Source organism: Leucopleurus acutus, assembly GCF_964270905.1.
Source record: "Leucopleurus acutus genome assembly, chromosome: 14".
Classification (NCBI taxonomy): domain Eukaryota; kingdom Metazoa; phylum Chordata; class Mammalia; order Artiodactyla; family Delphinidae; genus Leucopleurus; species Leucopleurus acutus.
The window spans coordinates 14,623,856-14,648,763 of record NC_139156.1 but is presented as its reverse complement, the minus strand read 5'-3'; the positions used below and the strand labels follow the sequence as shown (position 1 = coordinate 14,648,763).

At 38.9% G+C, this 24,908-nt stretch overlaps 1 protein-coding gene across 1 annotated transcript in view; it reads left to right on the top strand.

Annotated features, from left to right (window-relative positions):
• ATRNL1 (attractin like 1) overlaps window positions 1-24,142 on the top strand; it is a gene marked incomplete at its 3' end in the record, with an annotated part of 683,994 nt that extends 659,852 nt beyond the window's left edge. Inside the window, exon 29 of the mRNA XM_082854377.1 lies at window positions 24,018-24,142. Within this exon, the coding sequence (XP_082710503.1) occupies window positions 24,018-24,142 (125 nt within the window). The remainder of the gene's footprint in view (window positions 1-24,017) is intronic.
• Between the last annotated feature and the right edge of the window lie 766 nt (window positions 24,143-24,908).

The following is a 24,908-nucleotide window of genomic DNA, read 5'->3' as shown; positions in this document are numbered from 1 at the left end:
CTGGCTTTTGGTGGTTTTAAAATATGTCAACAAATTTTTTGATACTCCCTCCTTCAAAAAATGGGGCCTAATTCTCCTCCCCCCGAACATAGGCTAGACTCAGTGATTCCCTTCTAGCAAATAGAATGAGGCAAAGGTTACAGTGTGCAACTTTTGATGCTGGTTTATAAAAGGCTTTTAAGCTTCTCCTCATTCTCTCTCTCTGCCGGGTATGAGGACACAAACTATGGAGAGGCCCCTGTGGTGAGGAACTGAGGCATCTGGTCAGCAGCCAGGAAGGAACTGAGGCCTCCTGCTGACAGCCATGCCAGTGGGCTTCGAAGTGGATCCTCAGATTAACTAATCAAGCCTTCAGAAGACTGTGGCTACTTCAGTAGCCTTGGCCAACATCTTACTTGCAACCTCATGAGAGGCCTTAGGCCAGAGCCACTCAGCTCAGCTGCTCCCAAATTTTGACTCACAGTAACTGTGAGGTTAATAAATGCTTGTTATTTTAAGCATCTACCTTTGGGGGTAATTTGTTATATTATTGTGACCTAATACAATGACCTAGCAGTGTAATGTGTTATCCTGAAGTAAAAAAAAAAACAAACACATACAAGGAGTTAGGTGAGAATTCCTCATTTTTTGAATAACCCTTTGTCCACCACTACTATTTTTCACATCTTAACCAAAGGAACACATTGACAGCAGTAATTCCCACTGGGGGCAATACTGCCCCCTAAAGTTTTTTTTCAGAAATCTGTAGGACACTGGGTTTTCATAATGATTGGGGCCACTATAAAGGCAGTTAGCAGTAGGGCACAGGGGTCCTAGAAGCCTGGTAGAACATGGACAGTAGCACACAATAGTCATCCTAACTCCCTCACCAGTTTAGAGTGCCCTGCTGGACATTCTTGAAGGTAAAAACAAAAACTGTAATAAATCGTCTGAACTTGGATCTTCTTTTTTATATTAAACTCAATTTCAAATGGTTTTAATATATAATATACTGAATTTTCCCAGAAATAGAACCGCTATGTAAATTGACAGCAGATTATACTTTTATTGGTTTATAATCTTTCTGGAGTTGTTCAGACCTCACCATTAAGACACTGCTAACAATCTGAATCTGTACCTGAAGAATTCTTGGTGATTCTACAAATGAGTAAAGGTACATGACTGCTTAGAGCCATATCCACGCATTCCGTATTGAGAACCGTTGCTCTCCGTCGTTACAGATGTGTTGAGAGGCAAGTAGAGTGACAGACAGACCCAGATTCAGATTCTGGTTCTACCATTTACTGTGAGTTAGCAGCTTTCACCTCTTTCCGAATTAAATTTTCTCATCCGTAAAATAAGGTAATCACAACTACCTTGCGGATTTGGGGTAGGGTTAGAGTTAATGTTTTAAGTGTTCAGAGTAGTGCGTGGCCCACTGTGGGTTTGTCACAGTTATTCATATCTTGGTAAGTAATAGTACTTGTTTTGATCCATTCTGTAATAGGCAAATCAGTGTGCTTATTCCTCCCAGGTGTGCTAGGTAGGATGCCAGCTTGATTCTGAAACCTAACAATAGTTATGCTTAAAAATAAAAGTAGAGAAACCCAATGAGATACAAGGTATCATTTAGCTGAAGAGTAAAGAGAGCTTCGGTCAGTTGAGAGCTTGAAAGTAACGCATTAAAATTATTAGCAAGCTAAGGTATCTCTGATTTTTTCCAATATGGAATAACATTTTCAGTTATATTTCTGATGCAGAGAATAACTGTCACCCATGCCATACAAAGTGTTGTACCAAAGCTTCAATAAAACGCAATGAATTTGGGATCTACGCTTCTCCCATAGTCACCATGGACCCCCGCCTTCCACATCCCTCCTCTCATGAGGACACGATGACTTGGATGTCAGTATTGAGAGTTGGTGTGTTCTTAATTTTATTTATTTATTTATTTATTGTCTGTGTTGGGTCTTCGTTGCTGCGTGCGGGCTTTCTCTAGTTGCGGCGAGCGGGGGCTGCTCTTCGTTGCCGTGCACGGGCTTCTCATTGCGGTGGCTTCTCTTGTTGCGGAGCACGGGCTCTAGGTCCACAGGCTTCAGTAGTTGTGGCACTCAGGCTCAGTAGTTGTGGCTCACGGGCTCTAGAGCACAGGCTCAGTAGCTTTGGCGCGCGGGCTTAGTTGCTCTGCGGCACGTGGGATCTTCCTGGACCAGGGATCAAACCCGTGTCCCCTGCATTGGCAGGCGGATTCTTTACCACTGCGCCACCAGGAAAGTCCGAGAGTTGGTGTGTTCTGATGCATGCTGTCCTCTGATCTCTCCTCTGGGCTCATTGGTGCATAGAACCTCATTCTGACGCTAGCACATATGAGGAGTTGTGCTAAAACGTCTTTTTGTCCTTGACTCAGTCACCACTGCTGCTACTCATGGAACTCAAACCAGCAAAAGCTAAAGTTATCACAAGCACTTCCAAAGAAATGGCAGAAGCCAGACTGGGGGCAAGAAGGGCTAATATTAAGACAGTAATTCTGAGATTCAACTATCTCTGCTGGGGAGGAATCTGATTGTTTATCTGTATTACAGACACCCAGAGTCTGAGGGGGGCACAAGACCCCAGGTAGCCAGATCTGGCATCAGACTCATTTGGTAGAGATGCTCAAGGGGAACTCCTAGAAGGGGCAGAGCAGCCCCAAAGTGTATAGAATGAATTTAAGCTGTCCCTTAAAGTGACCTTGCACTATTAACCAAACTCTGGATTCACTTCCCTCATGCCTTTTTTTTTTTTTTTTCTTTTGGTCACGCCACTTGTGGGATCTTAGTTCCCCCGCCAGGGATCAAACCTGGGCCCATGGCAGTGAAAGCACTGAGTCCTAACTACTGGACCACTAGGGAACTCCCTCCATTGAGCCTTTTGAAAAAATCACCTTCATAATCTTAGATGGAAACATTAGTAAAAGAGGGAGCTCTTCTAGTCAGTATACATAAAATGAAGTCATCTAAACTCAATGTTTTATAGATATTGGTACTAAAATTGCAAAAAAAAATTTAAGACAAAAATGAAGATGTTAAGAATTATCAAACTATCAGTACTTCTATTACTGATGTATATATAGAAGATATTTAAATATAAATTGTCTGTGAACCAAAATGAGAAGTTAAAAGCAGCACAATAACAGAAATGGTTATTGAAACAATCTGAAATGTCCTCTAAGTTTCACGGTATCAAATACTGATATGACAGTCTAAGTTGCTCAGAGAAGGAGAGAGCATTAGAGAAATTATAGTAGACAGTTTTGTAGTTTCACAAAAGGAGGTCCCTGAAAACTAGAAGATGGCTTAGATAGTGCAGTTATTTAATCAAGAATGTCAAATCCCAGCCATCATACCACCTGCTTTTTAAAGTAAAGGAAGCTAGGAACTAAAGGGAGTGTTTTAAAAAGAGGCAGAGGATGAATAAATGACAAAAGGAAGCGAAAAAATAATTACATACAGTCTAAAGGAAACGGGTGTAGCTCTGCAGTATTGTTTCCTCAAAAGTCTATGTATGAATTAATATGTATTAAAAGATAAAAAAGAAAATTGTAGAAATTAGCACCTTTTTGTAAGAAAAGGATGAGGTAAGAGGCTCAAGCCACAATACCTTTTAATGTTAAGGTCCTTTCATTCTCGTATACCTCCTGCCTCCTTGCTTCCAGTTCGTACTGCGCTGCAGTTTGAGAATACAATCCTCATTTACCTGCTAGCTGCAGCTGTTCTCCATAGTCCTAAGGGGATTGCGCAGGTGTTGAGAACAGCAAGTAGCAGGTGCCACACGAGTGTACCTACTACCAACACCAGAAGAAATATAACATGAATAAACCTCACTTCGTGCAGTCACTGATTTTCTAAGAAGCATGTCAGTATAAAATATTGGTGAATCCCCTCATATTGAAGTGAACGGTATCTTAAATTTAATAACCTTTTTATAACTCTGCATTTTTAAATATTGTCAAATAAAAACAGATTAACTGAATATCGTGGATAATTCAGGGTTAACCAAAACGTTCTGTTTCAAACTTATGAGTGAAAGTGTTTCTTAAACACTGGTGGGCTCCCTGTGTCAGTGATTTTGACCCATCTGGAGTAGTGGGCTAAGGCTTGCTTGGCTCAATGAGGCTGCTGTCAGCCTTATTAACCTGTAGGGTAATTACCCTGTCGGGCTGCAGGTGAGATGGTGCAGGACCAGGGCCTGAAACTTCTCGGAACCTGGTCCCACATTCCCACCAAATATTATAGCACTAAGATTTACTTGAAGTGAAAAATTCTGTGGATATACATAGGCAGTTGGCATTCCCTGAGCTTGGGAGAATATTTTTACTTTAATTCTTATCTTTTAGGAGAAACAGTACATTTTGTCAACTGGGATTTGTATGTTTTATTAAAGAAAGCAGAATGAAGAATGGTTTGTTTGTAATCATTTAGTTAGAATTGAGTATCATTAATATTTCCTGAAGATAAATAGCCCAACAAAATTAAGTATAATTTAAAAAAAATAACGTGACCCTTCTACATATATAAATAAGTAACCAGAATAATATTCTTTCTCAAAAGTCAGTAGGATTATCTCCAGCAAAAAATACTCTTTTCCATGCTGACATATGTGGTAGTATAAGAACAGATTTAAAAAATTTTAAACTAATAAGAAGTAAGGCAAGCTCTTTTATATAGCGAATAACATAGAGAGAAAATAGTTGTAGGCTTAGAGAAGAAGAAATTAAATTTATTTCTATAGAAACAAAGAACCAATGGAGTAAAAATAATTTAGAATCTTTAGCACAAGGAAAACACAACCCAAGTGTAGTAAGTTTGGCACGTGGGTTATTTTCTTCTTTTCCTTAAGATACTAGTGTTTCTTTGCCCCACAGTAAAGGGAGAATATAAATTATTTCCATGATTCAACATAATGTGTGAACTACAAAAAGCTTTTGATTCTTTATTAAGATCAATCTGTAGGCACTTACAGTATTTTCTTGTCCAAAGCCTTTACTGGAGGATTGAAAGGTTTCTAATGATGGTGAAGTGACTCTGATGAAATGGTCCCATGATTTAAATTTTTATACCAAAATCTTCATGTAACTCTGTAATTAATGTATATGTATGTATATATATATATATATACACACACACACACACACAGATATGTAACATGTAGGTAGTGGATCAAACACACAATTACATTTCATTTAAAAGTGATTTTTTAAATTTGAACATTTGCTTAGAATGTTGTGATTACTGTTGCTTTCAGTAATTTTTGTATTTTGTTTAATACCAAAATTTAAATTTAAAAAAGCAATAGAAAACAACGTAGGAGTACCTTATGATAGTCTAGATAGGAGAGGCTTTTCCAAGCAGCATATAAACATAGGAGTCATAAAGATGATCTGTGACTTGCACTACATCTGAAAACAAAAGTTTGATGCAAGAGAAAGGAAAATAAAACAAAGTGAAAAGACAAATAGCAAAATTAGAGAAATATTTGCAGTACAATATATTGTTGTTGAATATCTTTACCCAAATCTTTTCACAGTGATACAGACTTGTAAATGTATTTGACAATATTTAATTGACATGTCAAAAGAATCAGTGCACAGTGTAGATGTCGGGAACAGTTTTAGTGCTGTTTTCATGCTATTTTTAAAAAATCTAAATTCTGCAATAGGTGTTTCATGTTATGATTCAGCATCATCTCTGAGCTCAGACTATACTCGCAAAACCTTAGGGACAAGAAGTAGCATGGTTCAGGAGGAACCAAAGTCATTTAAAAGCCAAATTAGTCAGCCCTTGAATAATTCTAACTTCGGTGCTGATTTCCAGTGGAGAAAATGAGAATACTCCTTCTTCACTACTCTGCTCCATGGACAGTTTGGGAGATGGAATTGTTCTTTCTGCATTTGTTAAATCAGGGAATTTCTAAGATTCCTTCCAGCTCTAAAATTCTCTAGTTCTATGAATATCTCCATTATTATCATTACACCTCATTTTCCTTAAAGAATGTTAAATCAGTAGTCTCTTATCTTAGATCTATCTTTGTGAGAAAGAGTAAAGAAAAGTGAATTCGGTTTCTTCATGATTAATGCATCTGTCAAATTCTTTCCAAGTAGCAAATTAAGTTATTGTGTTTTTTCATGAATGCAAATCAAAGCCGTGCAAACTATTGTGGTAAAACTTAGCAGTCCTTTTTCATAAATTAAAGGTAACTGATTTAATGTTAATGAAAGGAACTATATTCAAATACAAATTTTAATAACTTGGGTGGAAAGAAAATTTTAGACTTTATAAGCTTTTCCTTACATAAAATTCATGTAACTTGAACAGAAAGTCATTAAAATGTAATTTTCTATAGTGAAGCCTGTATTAATTACCTTGTGTGAAACTCTGAAGAGTTCCTTAATAAATGTCTGGTCCTATGTGTCCCTGAGAAGAATTGTCTATTGATTAGTTAATTATCTCAAACCAAGGGCCCCAGATTCAGTTTTTGATGATGACTGTCTTACCTTTTTCCTTGTTTGAATATTCTCATCAAAACCAGAAATAAAAGGTTTTTTTCTTTTTCTTTTTTTTACATAGGGAGTAGTTTGCTTCTGTTCGTATTGATAGTACAAAGAGAACCAGTATAAATTTAATAGAATATTTTGTAAGTTGTTAGTTCTTAGGACTTAATCTAAAACTCCATGCATATACATATGTGTTTATATGTGTGAAACGCATCTTTTTTAGTAGGATAAGATTTTAAGTGATTTTAGAAACGCGTCCTGTGAGCTTGATTCCCTCATACTTTTAAGATTATTAAATTCATTTCAATAGGATTGTAAGAAATAAAGGCATCTCCAAACTCACTGAGGTAACTATCCCACAAACCTCATTTTCTAGAATACTTATCCTGAAGAACATGAGACAATCAAAATCAGTATTTTCTTTTGCATTTGTATTATAACTGCATTTCATGCTTTTTTTTTTTCACTTAGTTCAACCAGTAGAAATTTCAACTTTTTATATTGACTAAATAAACAAACTATAGGAGCTAATTTATGCTTATGTTTTGTTTTTGTTTTGTTTTGTTTTGTTTTGCGGTACGCGGGCCTCTCACTGCTGTGGCCTCTCTCCTGGCGGAGCACAGGCTCCGGATGCGCAGGCTCAGCGGCCATGGCTCACAGGCCCAACCGCTCCGCAGCATGTGGGATCTTCCCGGACCGGGGCACGAACCCGTGTCCCCTGCATCAGCAGGCGGACTCTCAACCACTGCGCCACCAGGGAAGCCCTATGCTTATGTTTTTTAAAAGGAAAAATTTGCAGATGCTAAGTTTGGTTGCAGATATTTCATACTGGGATTTAGGGATTTTTGTATAATAATAAAAGTACCTGGTGTTTTTAATATTAAAATTTGCAATATTCACTAAATTCAAAAGGTAGTGCCAGCTTAGATTTAATCTTCACTTAATTCTAGGGCTAATTATTTAAATTGAGGAAGGGAAATCGTTGACACACCGTATCTTATTTTTATGTCATACTTAAAATCATAAAACTCGATAGAACGATGAAATTAAAACTGAAATACATCCAAAATCTTTTTGTCTCATCATCTAAGAACCAGAGAAGTGCCAAGTATGAAGGAGCTCATGCTTGAGAAGGTCCGAAGGCCCAATTAGTTTATCTTGACTCCAGGGTTTTAGTTTAAGAAAAAAAATGAACTCATTGAGGAGCACTATAGGCTTCCTGTGATGAACATATGTAATATTTTTCACCCACTTTTTAGTTTATCTTGGCTGCCTTAATATCTTCTTTCAAAATGTCAGCAGTGATTAGACTACATTATCGATAATTAATGTGAACTTTTATCTCAAAGCTAATTTTGAGTAATGCTAGAACAAAACACATCAATATATTAAAGATTGAAAGTTGAACAGATTGCTTTTGTATATAAAATATATTTTTTTCTCTTTTCAGTTCACCTTTCTTTTCAAATATCAATCCAATGTAAATGTTTGAGAAAGGTTAAATAACCTGTGAGAGAAGCACCTCTTGAAGTTTGGTGGTATAGTTCCTAAAATTTTTTCAAAGATTGTGCTAGAGATCCTTGCATATTAAAATATTGGCCATTTTGGGAAGTTTAGGAAATATTTCCTCATGTACCTGGTCTAAGGTGGTGGGGCTATGGTTGATACGTATGTTTAATTCACATTTTAATGCCAATGCTCCATATATATATTTTGTGTGTGTGTGTGGTACGCGGGCCTCTCACCTTTGTGGCTTCTCCCGCTGTGAAGCACAGGCTCTGGACGCACAGGCTCAGCGGCCATGGCTCACGGGCCCAGCCGCTCCGCGGCATGTGGGATTCTCCCGGACCGGGGCACGAACCCGTGTCCCCTGCATCGGCAGGCGGACTCTCAACCACTGCGCCACCAGGGAAGCCCCAATGCTCCATATTTTAAAGTTATCTTCATGTGGCATCATGTGTCCTGTTTCCTTCTTCTAAACAGGCTTTTTCCCAAATTAAAACTTAGTCATTTAAAATTACTAAATAATATATTTCACCCCACAGGAATACTAGAGATTTATTAGACGTTTGCCCCGAACATTGCTTCTGCCATGTTTAATTACACATCTAAATAAAGGCCATGCTCAGAATTGGAGTGTAACAACTCTTCATGTTGGATAATAAGCTTCAGAATATGATCTAGTCATACACAAAGGGCACCATAGCTGGATACTGATATGAACAGTTCAAACAGCCAGGTAATTCAGTCACCTACAATTCAATTGCTTTTATTTGAATTAAAATTAAATTTTGAATATAACTGGTTTAGCTGTTGATTCAGCTGGGACAGTTCTGGCCAAGCAAGTAGGTTCTTTTTTACAAAGACAGTCATACTTCATCTCAGGTAGCTCACCCAACATTTGTTACAGATCACGTTGTCTGTAATCCCCTTCAAAGAGTGCTCTAAACTTGCAACTAAGAGTCCTACTGATAGACAGTGGACATCTAAGTCATAAGCATTAGGATCTGCTTTTCTGTAACACTGACTTTCCATCCTTTGCAAAGTATTCTAACTCTGTAGAAATAATGGGTAGCCCTTTGGCATTGTGGCTCATTAGCTCAAGATCAATATTTTTGCTTCTCTATTTTCTTCTCTCAATTCTCTGTTGACCAAAGAAATAAGAACAACTGGTTGACTATTTGCAACTCTAGAAAGTGAAATGAGAATGATATATGATTAATTAAAATATGCAGTTATTCATAGAGGACTTGCTTTTGTTTTGATTATCATGATCCCAATTTGTCAAAATGCTTTTAAAAAGGTAGTTTTACACACACACACACACACACACACACACAAACACACACAAAGCAGGGAAGACTCAACATACTTAGTCAATTATAAATAAGCCATTTATAGTTTGTCCTTTCAAAATCCCCTTTTACGTTTTTTTTTAGGGCAAGTCATAAGTACCTTTGTGAATAATAATTATAATCTGCATTTCTCCAACTTTAGTAAGTGTTTGGAGTAAGGAATATGAAACCAAATCTGACAAAATATATGTACTTTTTAAAACCTGATAGTACCATACTTCTGTTACACTCTACTTTCTTAGATTCAATGCCTCTAAAATGTAAGTTTCTTTTCCTTATTTAAAATTTTTTTTTCCTCTAATTATGGGAACTCATCATGGACCATTGGGCTGAAAGTCAGCGGCAGCTGGGTGGTGAACTGGCCCCTTGCCCAGATCTCAGAGTAAGACTAATTTGAAAACCCTTTACAAAATGCAGGCCAGAGCCTCACGCTTAGAAGATCCTGCTCTAATCAACCATTGATCATAAGAGATTTCCTTTATTGACCTGAAAGCAAGTTTTTTCATCTTTCTGCTAGCTGAGGCACTTACTGAAAGTAAGTGGATAACATCTAAAGTGAATATGCCAGATAAAGAGGGCAAAGTCTTCCACCCCTCCCCACAAGTGACATTCTGACTGTGTCCAGTGGGCCTACTGTAATCACATGTGCTCGTAAGAATTTCTGTCTCCATCCATCATCTCTTGACCCACTTCATTGCTACCTATGAGGAGCCTCTGGTCAGCAAGATGTCCCTTCTACAGATACACTTGGAAACTCACTTAGGAAGCTGTAGTCCAGGCTTGTGGAACAATGTGTGAGAATTCTCTTTGTATATGGAGATATTGGAGTGAACGCAGAGCAATGTTTGTCCCCCTGGATATAATATCAGAAAGTTCCAGGTGACTCTGAAGTCTGCTCCCTCTATGATTTACTTGCCTGTAGGGTTTGAAAGGTTTCCACTAGTGCTGACTCTTTGTGACACTTCTCAATTTACAGTAGCTCAGAGGCCACATTCATTCCTCCCAAAGGCAAAGTGGGGCAAACTGATACTTTTTTCACTCAGAAGGGTCAGCATTTATGGGATGTACTCAGTCAGATTCTCAAAATTGCATCAGAGAATGAAGGTTTCTTTTACACTATCCGCTCTGAGATTAAAGGAGTTCATTTAAACAAACTACTTCCCCAAAGTCCCTGTTTTGAATTATTGGAGAGAATGTGTACTATCTGGGGTCCTGGATCACTTAGCAAACATCAGAGGAATGGTTTGAAGTCCATTTTGAGAAATATACTGTCCAACTATACTGCCTTTTCCTTCAGCAAAAGAGATTTATCAAGGATCAATTTGGCTACAGACACATCTGTTTTTGTTAAAATGCCTTTGGCCATTAAGTTGTCCATAATAACTTTTGGTAAGGTCTAAGAAATTTATAATAATATTAATGGAAAAATCATGATTCTGTATAGCATTTTCTCATACATTTTATCTAAATGGCCAGAGGTGAGGATTTGCATAATTTTATCTTTTTTTTTCCTCCCATTTTTGTAATGATCTGAGTTTTTATATAGAAGGCATAAATTTGCTTTACCATTGGAGTTTGTTAAAATTGTATTTTGACTTTGCAGAGATAGTTGTATGTTTTCAACTTCTTTTAATGTTGAAATTTCTTTTAAAATATTGACTCATGAACTTAGAGGAGCAGAAACATCACCCTGGGCTCTAATAAAATTCATTTTTTTGGTTGGTAGCTTGTTTTTTAATATTCAGTGGAGTTTATCTGTGTAGAGGATATAAGCCCTGTAACTGTCTCCTATACTCTCCTGTAAATGCTGTGGAAAGCAATGATTCACATCACCACCCAACACTGTTTAACCTTGATTTAAAATTGTAATCTAGTTTCTTTAAAAAAAAATATCATTTGTGTTTTTGTGTTGGCTCTAACTTTGAACAATCTCCAGGGAGATCTCAGAACATGAAAGGTGAACTGATTTTTCCTTTTGGGAAGTGGTCCATCCAGGAACGAGGGGAGCTTATGATCGAACTACCAAAGTTGATTTAAACTACTAAAAGTCTCTGCAAAGACACTCAGGGAGAGTTAAATTGCTAATGCTTTGATGCCAAGCAAGTGTGGCAGCTTTTTCAGCTTTTCCTCGATATTGTACACACAGCCACACATATTAAAACCTGTTTAGGGACAGTGTTGACCAAAATACCAAGCCTGGGGCTTCCCTGGTGGCGCAGTGGTTGAGAGTCCGCCTGCCGATGCAGGGGACACGGGTTCGTGCCCCGGTCCGGGAATATTCCACATGCCGCGGAGCGGCTGGGCCCGTGAGCCATGGCCGCTGAGCCTGCGCGTCCGGAGCCTGTGCTCCGCAACGGGAGAGGCTGCAACAGTGAGAGGCCTGCATACCGCAAAAAAAAAAAAAATCCCAAGCCTGATGCTCACGAGTATAGCTCTCACACTCAGGACATGAGCACACCCAGTTCTCAGGAAGGGGCTGGACACTTTTGCAGCACAGTGGCATCATGCAGGTAACTCTCCCCTGGCTCACTTTCTTGGACAGTATATTAACGATAGCCACGCTGGTGCTGTGGTGTCCCTCGCCTGCCCTGCCTGATTCCCACCCTCCTCTCAGTAACTTCTCTGCAACTAAATACAAGGATTAGAGAAACAAGGAGGAGGCCAGCCTATATTTCCAAATACCTTTAAGGTAAAGTAACACTGAGACTTGTAATCTAATTCTAATCAGAATTCACCTCCTTAGAAGCACACAGCATCATGATCCGTCATTTAATTCTCATTCAAGTAATGTTTATTGACCACCCATCATAGACTAACCATTGGGATATAAAGATGAATGAAAACATAATCCCCACTTTCAAGGTGCTCCCAATCGTGAGGGGTAGGCAGAGTTATAAAGACAGAATTGTAATATAATCTGAAAAATTAGAAAACTAAACTTAAAAAAATGTCTATTAGGTTGTTCTCAGATTGCTAGATGTAAGATCAAGTCCCAGGCTGGTCTTTGACGCTGCCCAGTCTCTTCACTTTTCCAATTTGAGACTTAGAGCCAGTTTCTTTACCCATGTTATTGGCATCATAAAAACCACACCTAACAAACAGTAAGTACAACCCACACCTCCTATTACCAGTGTGGTTCTCACTGGGGTAGAGTATGTCCATTCCTTCCCAGCTAGCAAAAGCAGATGCAGATCTCTAACAAGGAAATTCTTGAACCCAGCCAGTCCCCTGACTTCACAGTGATGCTTGTGGCAGCCATGTGAGAGCATGTGTGAGAGACGAGGCCAGCAATGATACTGGGTCCTCCATGCTGGCCTGATGAAGAAAGGCAGCTGCAGTCATAAATTCGTCAAGCCAGAAGTGACCTTAGCAGCCACCTACTCCAACTTCCTTCCAAGAGAAATCTCTCAAGGAACGTTCTGAATTTCAAATCAAGAAAAGTTTGGAAGCCGCAAACTCAGCTGGCTTGCAGTTGTCATGGAATTTGGGGGCTATTTGTTGCAAACAGAAGCCGGATCCACAGGTCATAGCCAACCACCGCCTAGTCTTACAGAGTCTGTGGACTGTCTCAGTCCTGGCTTTCTTCTACCTCTCTGGGTGTTCAGATCGTCTCATGGGCTCTGCTCCTCCATTACCAGTCCTCTTCTTGGTCGTCCTCTCTGTCTTACTCTCTTTCTACCAGACCTTACCCACTCCAGTGGCAGAGACTGCTGGCTCTGCACCCAAGACTTCTACTTCCCTCCCCTGGTGGAGACTTGTTTCTGGGAAGTAGTACCCACTAACGGCATTGAAACAGAGTGTCTTGAGCTTTTCTGGTCCACGGTGGTTTAGAAGGGGTTGAACCTTTTTTACCCTCTCATCTCCCACCTGCCTCAATGCTCAAGGCAGCCCTGGAAACCCCAGATTGAAGATGGCACTCAATTCATGCAGATCACCACAAGTCTACCTCCCTGGGCTAGACTTATTCCCGGGCTTCACACCTGCATATCCAACTAGACATCTCCACTATGACGCCCACAGGTCATCAAACTCAGGATGTCCAGAACTAAGCAAATGAGCCACCACCGTTCACACGCCCTGACTGTTCCTGTTCCTCCTTCATAGGGTAGTAAATAGCGTTTGTATGCGTCCAGCCACCCAAGGCGCACCAAGCTGTACGTGCGAGTCGTACTAGGCTTCTCCCTATTTTTAATCTCCCGTATTAATCTTTCCTAAGTATCTATCCTGTTCATCCCTTTTCTCTCTCCTTATTGTCGCTTTCTTATCTGGTTTTAATAATCATAGCCTCACCCACCACTCCAGTCTGTCAGTGCTACCGGTAGAGGTGTCTCTTTGAAATAAAAATCTGATTGTGCCTCTTCACTCCTAAAAATCATGTGACCCCCTTCTGCTTACCTCTCTTTCTTCCCTCTCATCATTCTCCCATTTGCACCTGTGTTCCACCCATAGCAACTGTCCTGACGTTTCCCAAATATCCTTTCTGTCCATGCTGTTGAAGTTTTAGTTCCCTCTACCCAGAACATACCACACCCCTCATGCCAGTGTTCTTTATCTGACAACTTCCGTCTCCTCTTTCAAACCTCAGCTCAGAGATCATCTCTCCCCTGGGAATCTTTGATCTCCACACCCACCTTGCAGATCTCACCTTTATCTTTCTTTCCCTCTTGCCTTGTGCCAACTTCATAGAATTTGTCTCTGTGTGATTGTCAGCAAATCTAGGAGCTCTTGCACCGTTGTCGTCACTTGATGCTATGTGGTAATGACTCTGACGACAACCAGCCTCAACCACGCTGCCTGCAATACGCCCTCAATGCGTGTTTATGGATTTAACCTGTATTGTCATCTACTCCTGTCTGCATAAACGGATAAAATAATGCATATAAAGTGCGGAGGGCAATGCCTGGCATATCATATCAATGTTAACAGAATAGTTATTGTTTATATTATTAGTGTTGTTTTTATAACATCAACATTAATTAATGCCTTTGACCATAACTAATTTTACGTCCCTACCAATTTTTGCTTTTCTTTTTATTTTGGTTCACAATCGCATGTTAGTCATTTGCACCAAATCAGCAGTTTCCTTCTAACGGCTATAAAGTGAGCAGAGTGCAAGTCAAAGGATCTGGAGTCCTGGGTTCAGGTCCCCCATAACCACCAGCTGTGCAAGCCTGAATAGTCATTTAATCACTGTGTGCCTCGTTCTGGCCATCTGTGAAGCAAGGACAAAAATAGCTTCCTGACCCACTTCAACAGAACCTAGATAATTAACATAAGAGCATTTTTAAAGTCTAAAAAATGGATGAAAGTTAATTATTAGTGGTATCTGTAATAGTACAAGTAGTATTAATACAGTGTTTTCTCTGTTGAATATTGTCATCCATCTGTTTTGCCATTATCACTTTCAATTATTTTTACATTCCTTAGTGAGCAGGCAACGCACACAAGTCATCCACACGTTCGTGAGCAAGTTCTCAATTTTATTTTCCAAAACGTCAAAATAATTCTGGCTTGAGTTCTAAACACAGTTATCACCTCACAGGCGGTGTTGCTCTAAACTGATACTGTCTGTGAGTCTTTGAATCCATCTTTCTATCAAATTTTGTCCTTTATTAGGCATTCCACATGATAGTCATACTGAGTTTTGAATGCATTATTGAACGAATGAGTGATCCTAAAGGATAGAGGCAAAATCTTGAGTGCCCAATGTTCTATCAATTTCCAATTTGACTTCAAACTTCCCACTTGTTGTTAATGATGATGATGATTGACATTTTTGAGCTTTCATGTGCCAGGCACTTCTCTAAGCCCTTCACATTCAATCCTCACAATAACTTGGTCAAAAGAATATATGAGGGCTTCCCTGGTGGCGCAGTGGTTGAGAGTCCGCCTGCCGATGCAGGGGACGCGGGTTCGTGCCCCGGTCCGGGAAGATCCCACATGCCGCGGAGCGGCTGGGCCCGTGAGCCCTGGCCACTGAGCCTGCGCGTCCGGAGCCTGTGCTCCGCAACGGGAGAGGCCACAACAGTGAGAGGCCCGCGTACCGCAAAAAAAAAAAAAAAAAAAAAAAAAGAATATATGAGCTTGACCCACTATAATGTAATAAGCACCATGAGGTACAGAATCTTTTATGTCTTGTCTGTCTTAGTCACTGCTTAACCCTTAGGGACCAGAGCAGTACCTGGCATATAGTAGGCACTCAAGAAGTAATAATTGAATGAAGTGATTTGCTGTTTAAACAATTTTTTGACCCTTAGGACTTTGGAGTTTTCTGAATATTTGTAATTTGATTTCTTATTATTAGTGGTAGTAACTTATTCTGTTATTGAAATTATTAACTCACTTTGTATAATACTCTATAGTTTGTAAATACTTTCACATATAATCCCTTTTAATCTAAAACAAACAATGACATGGTACTACTAGAAATGCTAAAATACAATGTCTCTACCTAATGAAAATTAAAATATTGCTATTTTTACAAAACTGCTATAGTTCAATTTCTTCAATGAACAGTAAGCTCTTCAATTAAATTAAGGATAATTAGGTTTTAAAATAAGGGATTATCATATATCGTATTTTTTTAATTGAAGGAAGGAAATACTAGGAAATATTTTCCCAGTTGCCTTGGAGACAGGAAATTCTCAATTGGAAATTTACTTTAAAACATGGAGAGGTAGCTCAGAGCTGGTTCTTATAATGTTTGTGGCTCTCAAAAAAGAATCACAAAATATTTTCAATGAATCAATAAAATTTCCTAGTATATAATTAAAATCAGAACTGATATGATCTAAAAGAAGCTTTACTTGTGAAGAACCATGAGGATTTGCAGTAAACAATGACTTGAGACAGTAATGGCCATGATTTGTTCAGCTCATTCTAAATACAGGGAATAGTTCACATAAAATTCAGGGAGTGCTCAGCACTGTGGTGCTAGAGTAGGATTACATTTTGTAGAACCTTTACTGTGTGTCTTTAAATTAAACTTTAAAATGTTATGATGTGTTGGGAATCCCCTGGCAGTCCAGTGGTTAGGACTCTGAGCTTTCACTGCCGAGGGCCTGCCAGGGTTCAATCCCTGGTCGGGGAACTAAGATCCCGCAAGCCGTGCAGCACAGGAAAAAAAAAAAGGATGTGTTAAAGGCCAAACAAAATTTTATAACCAGAATACAATTATCATTTGTATTTAAACATTGACATCTGTAGCTGTCACTGGTTTCTAGTAGGTGAAGGGAAACATTTCTTTAAACTCTCAGACAAATACGGTCCATTTGTCATTCCGGTCCATTTGTCATTCCGGTGTCTTCAGCACTTGAAGTATTTCAATTTTTGTTCAACAATATAACCTTTGGAGTTTTGCCTAATAATGACTTCAGTTGTGCTGGTCTTCCAACAGATAAATTAAAGTGGAAATGCATATTTTCTAATTATTCATCCAGCCCTAGTTGCATATTGGCAAGGGTGGCCACACTGAATGTTAAATTAAGTCTGCACAACAGCTAGAGTCTATGCAACATCAAAGTTTCCCAAAGTCACTTTCTTAATTGTGTGAAGGATAGCCAGGGCTCTGATCAGTAGTATGTAGCTATATACAATCAGAGGGAAAACGTTTAAACATCCCAGCATGGTATTTCCATTTAAATCTGATTACAGTGAAGTAAAACTGTAGCCATTAAAGGTCTAGAAGAACTACAAATATAAGCCATAAAAGAAGACAGATAGTAAATTAGGTAGTAAAAACATTTCAGCAGGGCAAACAGTTAACAGCGCTCGTTCAAGTCTTCCTGAAGCAGGTTGTGCAATTCACTACAGACCCTGAACCATTCCCTGAGCTCCACTTACACCCGCAATTAACCTTTCACACCTAATGAAGCTGTTTTCTTGGGAAATTAAAATATATAGTGGTGCCTGCTCTTACACAGACCTGGGAGGAGAGCATTTCAAAATGAATGACTTATCTGAGGCTTTGTTCAAATGTAAAATGGAAGTGCTATGTTTGTATATAAAATGAGGCAATTTTATTTGATATGCAGTATTTTATTACCGTACTTATTAATTGTTCTGCATAATTGTAAAAAAACACACATCAGTAATTTTATGATTAGATTGTTACTGCTGGCGTCTACTAATACCATTTCACTTCCATTAGGAAAAGCTAGAGTTTTACTAAAGGTAACTGAATTCCTGATGTTTCTCCTTGGTGGTTTTGCAAATTTAGTTGTTTTAGAAAGATATATTTACGATTTAAATATTTAGCTTTACTCATTTCCATCGCTTCCTCTTTAGGGCATGCCTGCACATGTTTATTGAGAAACGAAGTTCTTAAATTTAGGAGGAAAATATTGTCTTTATCCAAGGTCCTGGGTAAAGGCCTGATTTGGGTGCATCTCCTACTTTTACTAAATACCTCTGGTAGCTCTTAGCATCCAAACCACTAACAACTAAACTGTGCCCATGTGCGGAAAGAAATCTGCATGGTCCCAAAGAAGTCTGCTTCCTTCCCAGCTTGTCCTGCCCTGGGTGAACCAGAGCAGCCACTGGTGATGTTCCCCATGATCGAGCACCAGTTCAAAATGCCAAGAGGCCATGGAAGTGGAATAGGAAACAGGAGATGGCGCTTTCTTTCTTATGAGGTTTATAATTCATATTTAAATCATCTAAATGTCATAGTGTCTGGTATTTAAGAACTAAAAGTGCAAAAAAGGTAAAGCTTATAATAAATATTTAAACCCCAGCATTTTTATTGAATCTGCTGGCATATTTTGATGTAAATTTTGCTAGCCTGCAGCATCTGTGCATCATCTTGACATGGTAAATGAAATTCCTTTAGAACACCAGTCTAAAATAATGAATTGTTCCCCCAGTTAATTGTATTGCTTTGATAACAAGGAACTGTGCTAGGCCTAGAGAACACAATAAGTGGATTTCACCAGATGATTTGTGTGACTTTTTGAAAAATGATCTTCTGGACTGACCCTATTTTCATGGAACTCTAATGGCACGGGGGTGTGCCACTGTGCAGCCTCCTACCAGGAGGAAACACTTTCTCCTAGGGCACGGGGAGTGTGGGGTCATCAGCAGAAAACCTCTCACCGGGAAAAAGTTCCTCGGGAAATCTCAACCAGGAGAGAGCGTTTGCGTCAAAGGGCGGTATAGAGAACTTACTTCTAAGTTGCTTTTATTTTATTGATACATATTTTTTTTTAATCCAGAGAAGATCTCAAGCTACCTTTATTTCTTCATTGTCCTTGTGAAAATGAACCAAGACCAACCCAATTACAAGCAAAGCTTATTTATTCAGAACTTGCCATATAGCAAGGGAGTCATCCAGCATCGCTTGCTTGCACTGTGACAGAGTGCAAATGTGTGGGAACATTTTATAATGGAAAAAGGAGAAAGCTTCAAGTATATGCTTATTGGAGGCTGTCGGCACCAGAAAGCTGGAAAGCTGGCGGCAGGCTAACTAGAAGCGGGGCATTCTATGTGGTTGGTGAGGGGTGCATAGTTCCCTTTCTCTTGTTGGTCCTAAGTTGGAAGCAGGGACAAACATTAGGGAAGCTGTCAGTTATTAATGAAGTCCTGGCTGTTTGGGGCCCATTTTTATGGGGTAGTTGACTCCCTGGGTTGTTACTAGAGATGGCAGTCTGACTCCTACAAGCCTGACATAGCAGGCTGGCTTCTTGTGCTGGTTACTATAGATAAGAGACTGGTTTCCTGTGCAGGTTGCTACAGCCTGTGGGCCAGAGTTCTGTTTCTATATATGGTCAGGCCATTGTGTTTGTATCCTCGGTCTCTCACCAGCATATAACTGTTACATTTTGGGGGAGAAGGGGAACAATATTGTCTTTCTTTAAAGAGCTACTGACTTGACTTTTCTTTTTCTCAATTAAGAAAATTAGATTCCTTAGCTGAAAGGTAATGATAGAAATTAATTTCTCTCTCTCTTTTTTCATGAGTCTTCCACACACTAGACAATTTAAGAAGACAGGGTTCTTGTCTCTCCTGTTTACTCTTGTGTCCAGGGCCTCTTATAGGTTGAAGGAGGACCTAGCAATTTCTGGGTTGTTGTTGCTGTGTTTTAAGGTTCTCCATATATTAAAATACAAAGAAATTCAAGCATAGTAATAAAAACTTACACTTAACAATTTGACACAAGGCGTGCACACACACACACACAGAGTTATTATGATTATTGTGCTGTTTGTAATTAAATTACAGGATTTAAAATGCAGAAGAACTCATGGTGTGCCACCAGCTGTGTGGTCCAGTGAAGGACTCAAGCTTAAATTTGAATGAAATGAAAGCATCATTTGGCCCATTGAGATGATAAGACCTGGGCAAGTGGCCCTCTGAGCGACCTCTGTGAGTACACATGGTGGACACTCAAATATCACTGCCTGGAGGAAAGCAGGGTTTCCCGCATACATAGTGCCATTTATACAGAATCTGAAAATTCAGTTAATTGTTCAGTTTTCATAGGAAAGGACAGAAAGCTGTCAAATTAAAAATAAGCATGATTTGTAATTTTAGTTTTAAATTAAGGACTGAAATATGGTTTATGATTGATTATTTTCAACTGAATGTGTTTCTAAGCTTACACATCATTAGTAAACCCAGACTTCACATTCACATACCCTGAAATACAAAGATACAGTGACAGTTTAGGATTAGCATAGAATTTCCTGTTTTGGCCACTTAAACTGTTTACTTCTCTCTTGGCTCTGTATCTTCTGTATGGAAAACAATGTTTGCAGCTACATGTAAGTGGGAAAATGTTGTTTCTCAGGGCTCCTTTGGACGAGGTCATGCCGCAGTTTAATGAATAACATGATTTCATATTTGGATGCTGTGATCACTGGAATTAGTGTAAGTGATCTCTGTTCACATTAAGAGACGTATATTATTTGTCATATTTGGCTGTCTCTGGATAAGATGGTACCAAAGATGAAATAACAAAAGGTTGTAAATTTTGCCAGAAGTGTGCCGAGAGATCTGTGGAAACTTAAGGTCTGTCTGTGCTGAACTTTCACTTAGCACAACCACGGTCTCTGATTTTTTGTAAATAATGTGCTTCAGCTCCCTCCCTTACAGAAATAACAAACTAATTATTTCTCACAGCATAATAGGTGGTTAAAACATCTATTTTGGACACTTCAGAAGTTCATATGTGCTCTTCAAAGGTCAAGAAAGTAAATTTTACTTAAATTTGAACCTTTGAACTTATGTTATCCCTAAGAAACTCAGGATAATTATTAATATCCTGAAAGAGTAGGTTACTTAACATCAACCCTTAAAAACTAAATATGTAAGATTATCAGCCTAGCCAGTGATGACTGTAACTTTTTAATCCCTTCCCTCTCTAACACCATTAATTTCTCCTTCTCCATAAATACCTTCTCTTCTGTTTTCAAATGTACTTGAAACTCCTTTTATCTTTAAAAAAATGTATATGTACTCAGATAATCACATGCATTCACGTACATCTCATCTGACCCTGCTGCTTCCTCTACGTACCAGCTTACTTACCTCTTTCCATCGACAAACATCTTGCACATGAGACTTATGTCTGTTGGCCACACTCCGTCTCACTCCATTCCCTGCTTAACTGTCACGCTTCCATCCTCAGTTAAGTATGGAAATGACTCAAGATCACCAGAATCTTCCTTGAGGAAATCCAAAGGCCTCTTTAGCAAGCCTCACATGCTGACCCCTTAGGTACTTTTTTGCAGACGCCTTGACTTCTCTCCTCCCTTGACTTCCACAGCACTGTGCTAGGCTAGTCGAACTTCCTCTTACAGTGTCCATTTCCCCGCACTGGCATTTCCTTCTGTTCATGAATCTCTGGAGGTCTGTTCTTGCCAGGTCATATTTGAGACTTACCTAGAATAAATTGACCCACAGGAATGAAATAATTCAATGACACCTTGTATAGGATGAGATCCAAAAGTGTGGCCTTCCTCTAAGAGCAGCACATGGAGAAGATGTCTATGAGAGCTCAGGGACTGGTTCAGCTCAATTCACAGTCAAGTCTCCAAGACTTTAGGGAAGGGAAACTGGTGACCTCTTCTCAAAGCAAGCAGTCTGGTCTCGTGGTTTAGTATGGGGATTCGGCACATTTTATTTTACTCAAAAACCAAAACTAGATAAAATGATTCCTGTGTAGCTGTGATAAACCAGGGCATCTGGTTGAGCCATTGCTTGTATAAACTTAGGAAAGGCTTTACTCTTCCTGAACATCTTACCAAATGTTCCTGTCAATCAATGGACAAAACAATGTAACAAAACAATATTCTTTCAATTACTTATGATAACTAGAGATCCACTTTTGTGTAGATACTCTACTGATAATACTCATGGTCTTTTTCTTATATTTAAGACATCAGCTAAATTTCTACAAGTCATCTTTCTTCTATGTGCATCCACAACTCTATCCCTGGGGTACTTTCTTACTTCTTAAAAGCAATTTAAGAGAATGAAAAGACAGACTACAGACTGGGAGAAAATATTTTCCAAACATATACAGTGTCTCCTACATATGAACCTTCAAGTTGCGAACTGTCAAAGATTTGAACGTGCGTTCACATGTCCAGTCACGTAATTAGTTTACATGTCTGGCGTACATTGTCATGTGCTTGCATCCTCTACAAGTGGTTGTGCTTTTGTGTACTTTACTGTACAGTACTGTATAGAGTACAGTAGTACATTATCTTTATTTCAAGCCCAGGATGTCAGGAAGCAAACATAAAAGCAGCAGCGTTGTGGCTGTACTACTATACTTTTCAAGGTACTGTACTGTGAGATTGAAAATGTTTTCTTTATTTTTTGTGTTTGTTTTTTGTGTATTATTTGTGTGAAAAGTATTTTAAATCTATTACAGTACAGTACTTATATAGCCGATTGTGTTAGTTGGGTACCTAGGCTAACTTTGCTGGACTTACAAACACTCTCTCAGAATGAAACTCATTCGTATGTAGGGAGCTTACAGTATCTGAAACGAAAAAGGACTGGTATCCAAAATGTAAAAGAAATCTCTTAAAAGACAACAATAAGAAAACAAACAAGAAAATTAAAAAGGGGCAAAAGATCTGAACGGATACCTCACCTAAGAAGATTTACATATGACAAATAAGCATGTGAAAAGATGCTCAACATCATATGTTATTAGGGAATTACAAATTAAAACAACCATGAGGGCCTCCCTGGTGGCACAGTGGTTGAGAGTCCACCTGCCGATGCAGGAGACACGGGTTCGTGCCCTGGTCTGGGAAGATCCCACATGCTGCGGAGCGGCTGGACCCATGAGCCATGGCCACTGAGCCTGCGTGTCCGGAGCCTGTGCTCCGCAATGGGAGAGGCCACAGCTGTGAGAGGCCCGCGTACTGCAAAAAAAAAAAAAAAAAAAAACCATGAGATACAGCTACATGGCTAAAATCCAGAACCTGACAACACCAAATGCTGACAAAGATGTGGTGCAACAGGAACTCTCATTCATTGCTGGTGGGAATACAAAATAGCACAGCCACTTTGGAAGACAGTTTGACACTTTCTTACAAAGCTAAGACATCAAGTTACATGTGATCCAACAATTGTGCTCTTAGGTATTTGGGAATTGAAAACTTATGTCCACACAAAAACTTGCACATGGGTGTTTATGGCAGCTTTATTCATAATTGCCAGAAATTGGAAGCAATCAAGATGTCCTTCAATAGGGGAACGGATAGACAAACTGTAGTACATTGATACAATGGAATATTATTTAGCAATAAAAAGGAATGAGCCACTGAGCCAAAAAAAAAGATATGGTGGAACTTAAAGGCATATTGCTAAGTGAAATAAGACAATCTGAAAAGACTACTTACTGTATGATTCCAACCATATTACATTCTGGAAAAGGCAAAACTATAGAGATATTAAAAAATGATCAGTGATAACCAGAGGCTCAGGAGAAGGGGAGGGATAAATTGGTAAAGCACAGGGGATTTTTAGGGCAGTGAAACTATTCTGTATGATACTTTCATGGTGAGTATATGACAATATGCTTTTGTTGAAACCTATAGAACTTTGTGTACAGCACGAAGTGTGAACCCCAATGTAAACTATGGACCTTACTTAATAATCATGTATCAATATTGGTTCAATTTTTCTGTAAACCTAAAGCTGCTCTAATTTTTTTAAAAAAACCTTAACATAGTGACTTTTGTTACACACACACACACGCGCACACACACACACAATACTGAAAATTCTTTATACTTTTAGAACCAACGTGTGTTCAGACATAGAAAGGTGTGGAGTCATATCCACAACTGATGGTGATGTTTTGTCACACACTGATTTGATTGTCCAATGTCACTCAGTTAATTTTGTTAGATCCTTGCTCTTCTTCATGTGTACAGTTCGTATGTCCAAGGTAAGAAAATTTTTTTAAAACATATATGTGTATAACTGAATCACTTTGCTGTACAGCAGTAATTAACATTGTAAATCAACTATACTTCAATTAAAAAAATATTTTAAGTAAAGGGTAAACTACTTCCAATAAGCAGCTAAATGTTTGATTGCTGAATGTAAAACAATGCTAGGCCACCACTGTTGCCATCCCAGAAATATGTAACCAAACATTTAAGTGGGTTTTTTTCCTGTTTTTCCAGGCCTTGCAATTGCCAGTGCCCTAATAGATATTTCACAACAGAAGCCTTCAGATAGTAAAGACAAGACTTCAGGAGTCCGAAATCGAAAACACCACCTCTCAACACGTCAAGGAACGTGTGTCTGAGAAACAGAAACTGCTCCTGGAGGTTCTGTAATGTTTGACTTTGTAAATGGCTTCCATTAAGGCTGGTCTGTGGCCTCGATTTTTATGGAGGCAAATCTCTGTATGGTCCCAAGGCCCAGATACAGTTCCCTGCAAATGGTCAATGACCCGAGTGGCCAAAGAATGTTCATGAGTTTTATCAAAGTAACAGTATTGATGGTCACAGGTGATAAAGTTAGTTTTTAAGGCTATCTTAGGCTTATCACAGATAACATTACTCTGGAAAAACATGTATATTGTTTCTTAATGCAGATGAAAAATATGTAATTCGTATAAACCAAACTGTTTATATCCCAAGACTTTAAAGAGAGACATTTTATAATGCCTGAATGATGAGAATTGTACAGCTTTTGCCTCATAAGCAAACTTAAGTCACTTGTATACAAACAGGAAATGAACCAATTGCAACGGCTTTAAATGCTGTTTTATCTCATGTAAATGTAAAAGCAGGATTTTGATTTAGTAGGATGTAAGCAGTGTATTTAAATATTTCACAGGACCATATCATGTCCAAACTCAGTTTTCAAATGTGACTATTTTCCACCCAACTGGAATGCAGACCAAAACGAGTCCACTTGGATGGATGGTGTATGCAACTTCACAGGAGATTGATTAGAATTCTGAGTGAAGAGGACATTGCTGTCGTCCATGCCAACTGCCTAACTCATTATCAGGGCTGATAGAGCATGGAAAAGCCTGTCCAGCAATCAATTTTTGCCCTCCTTCC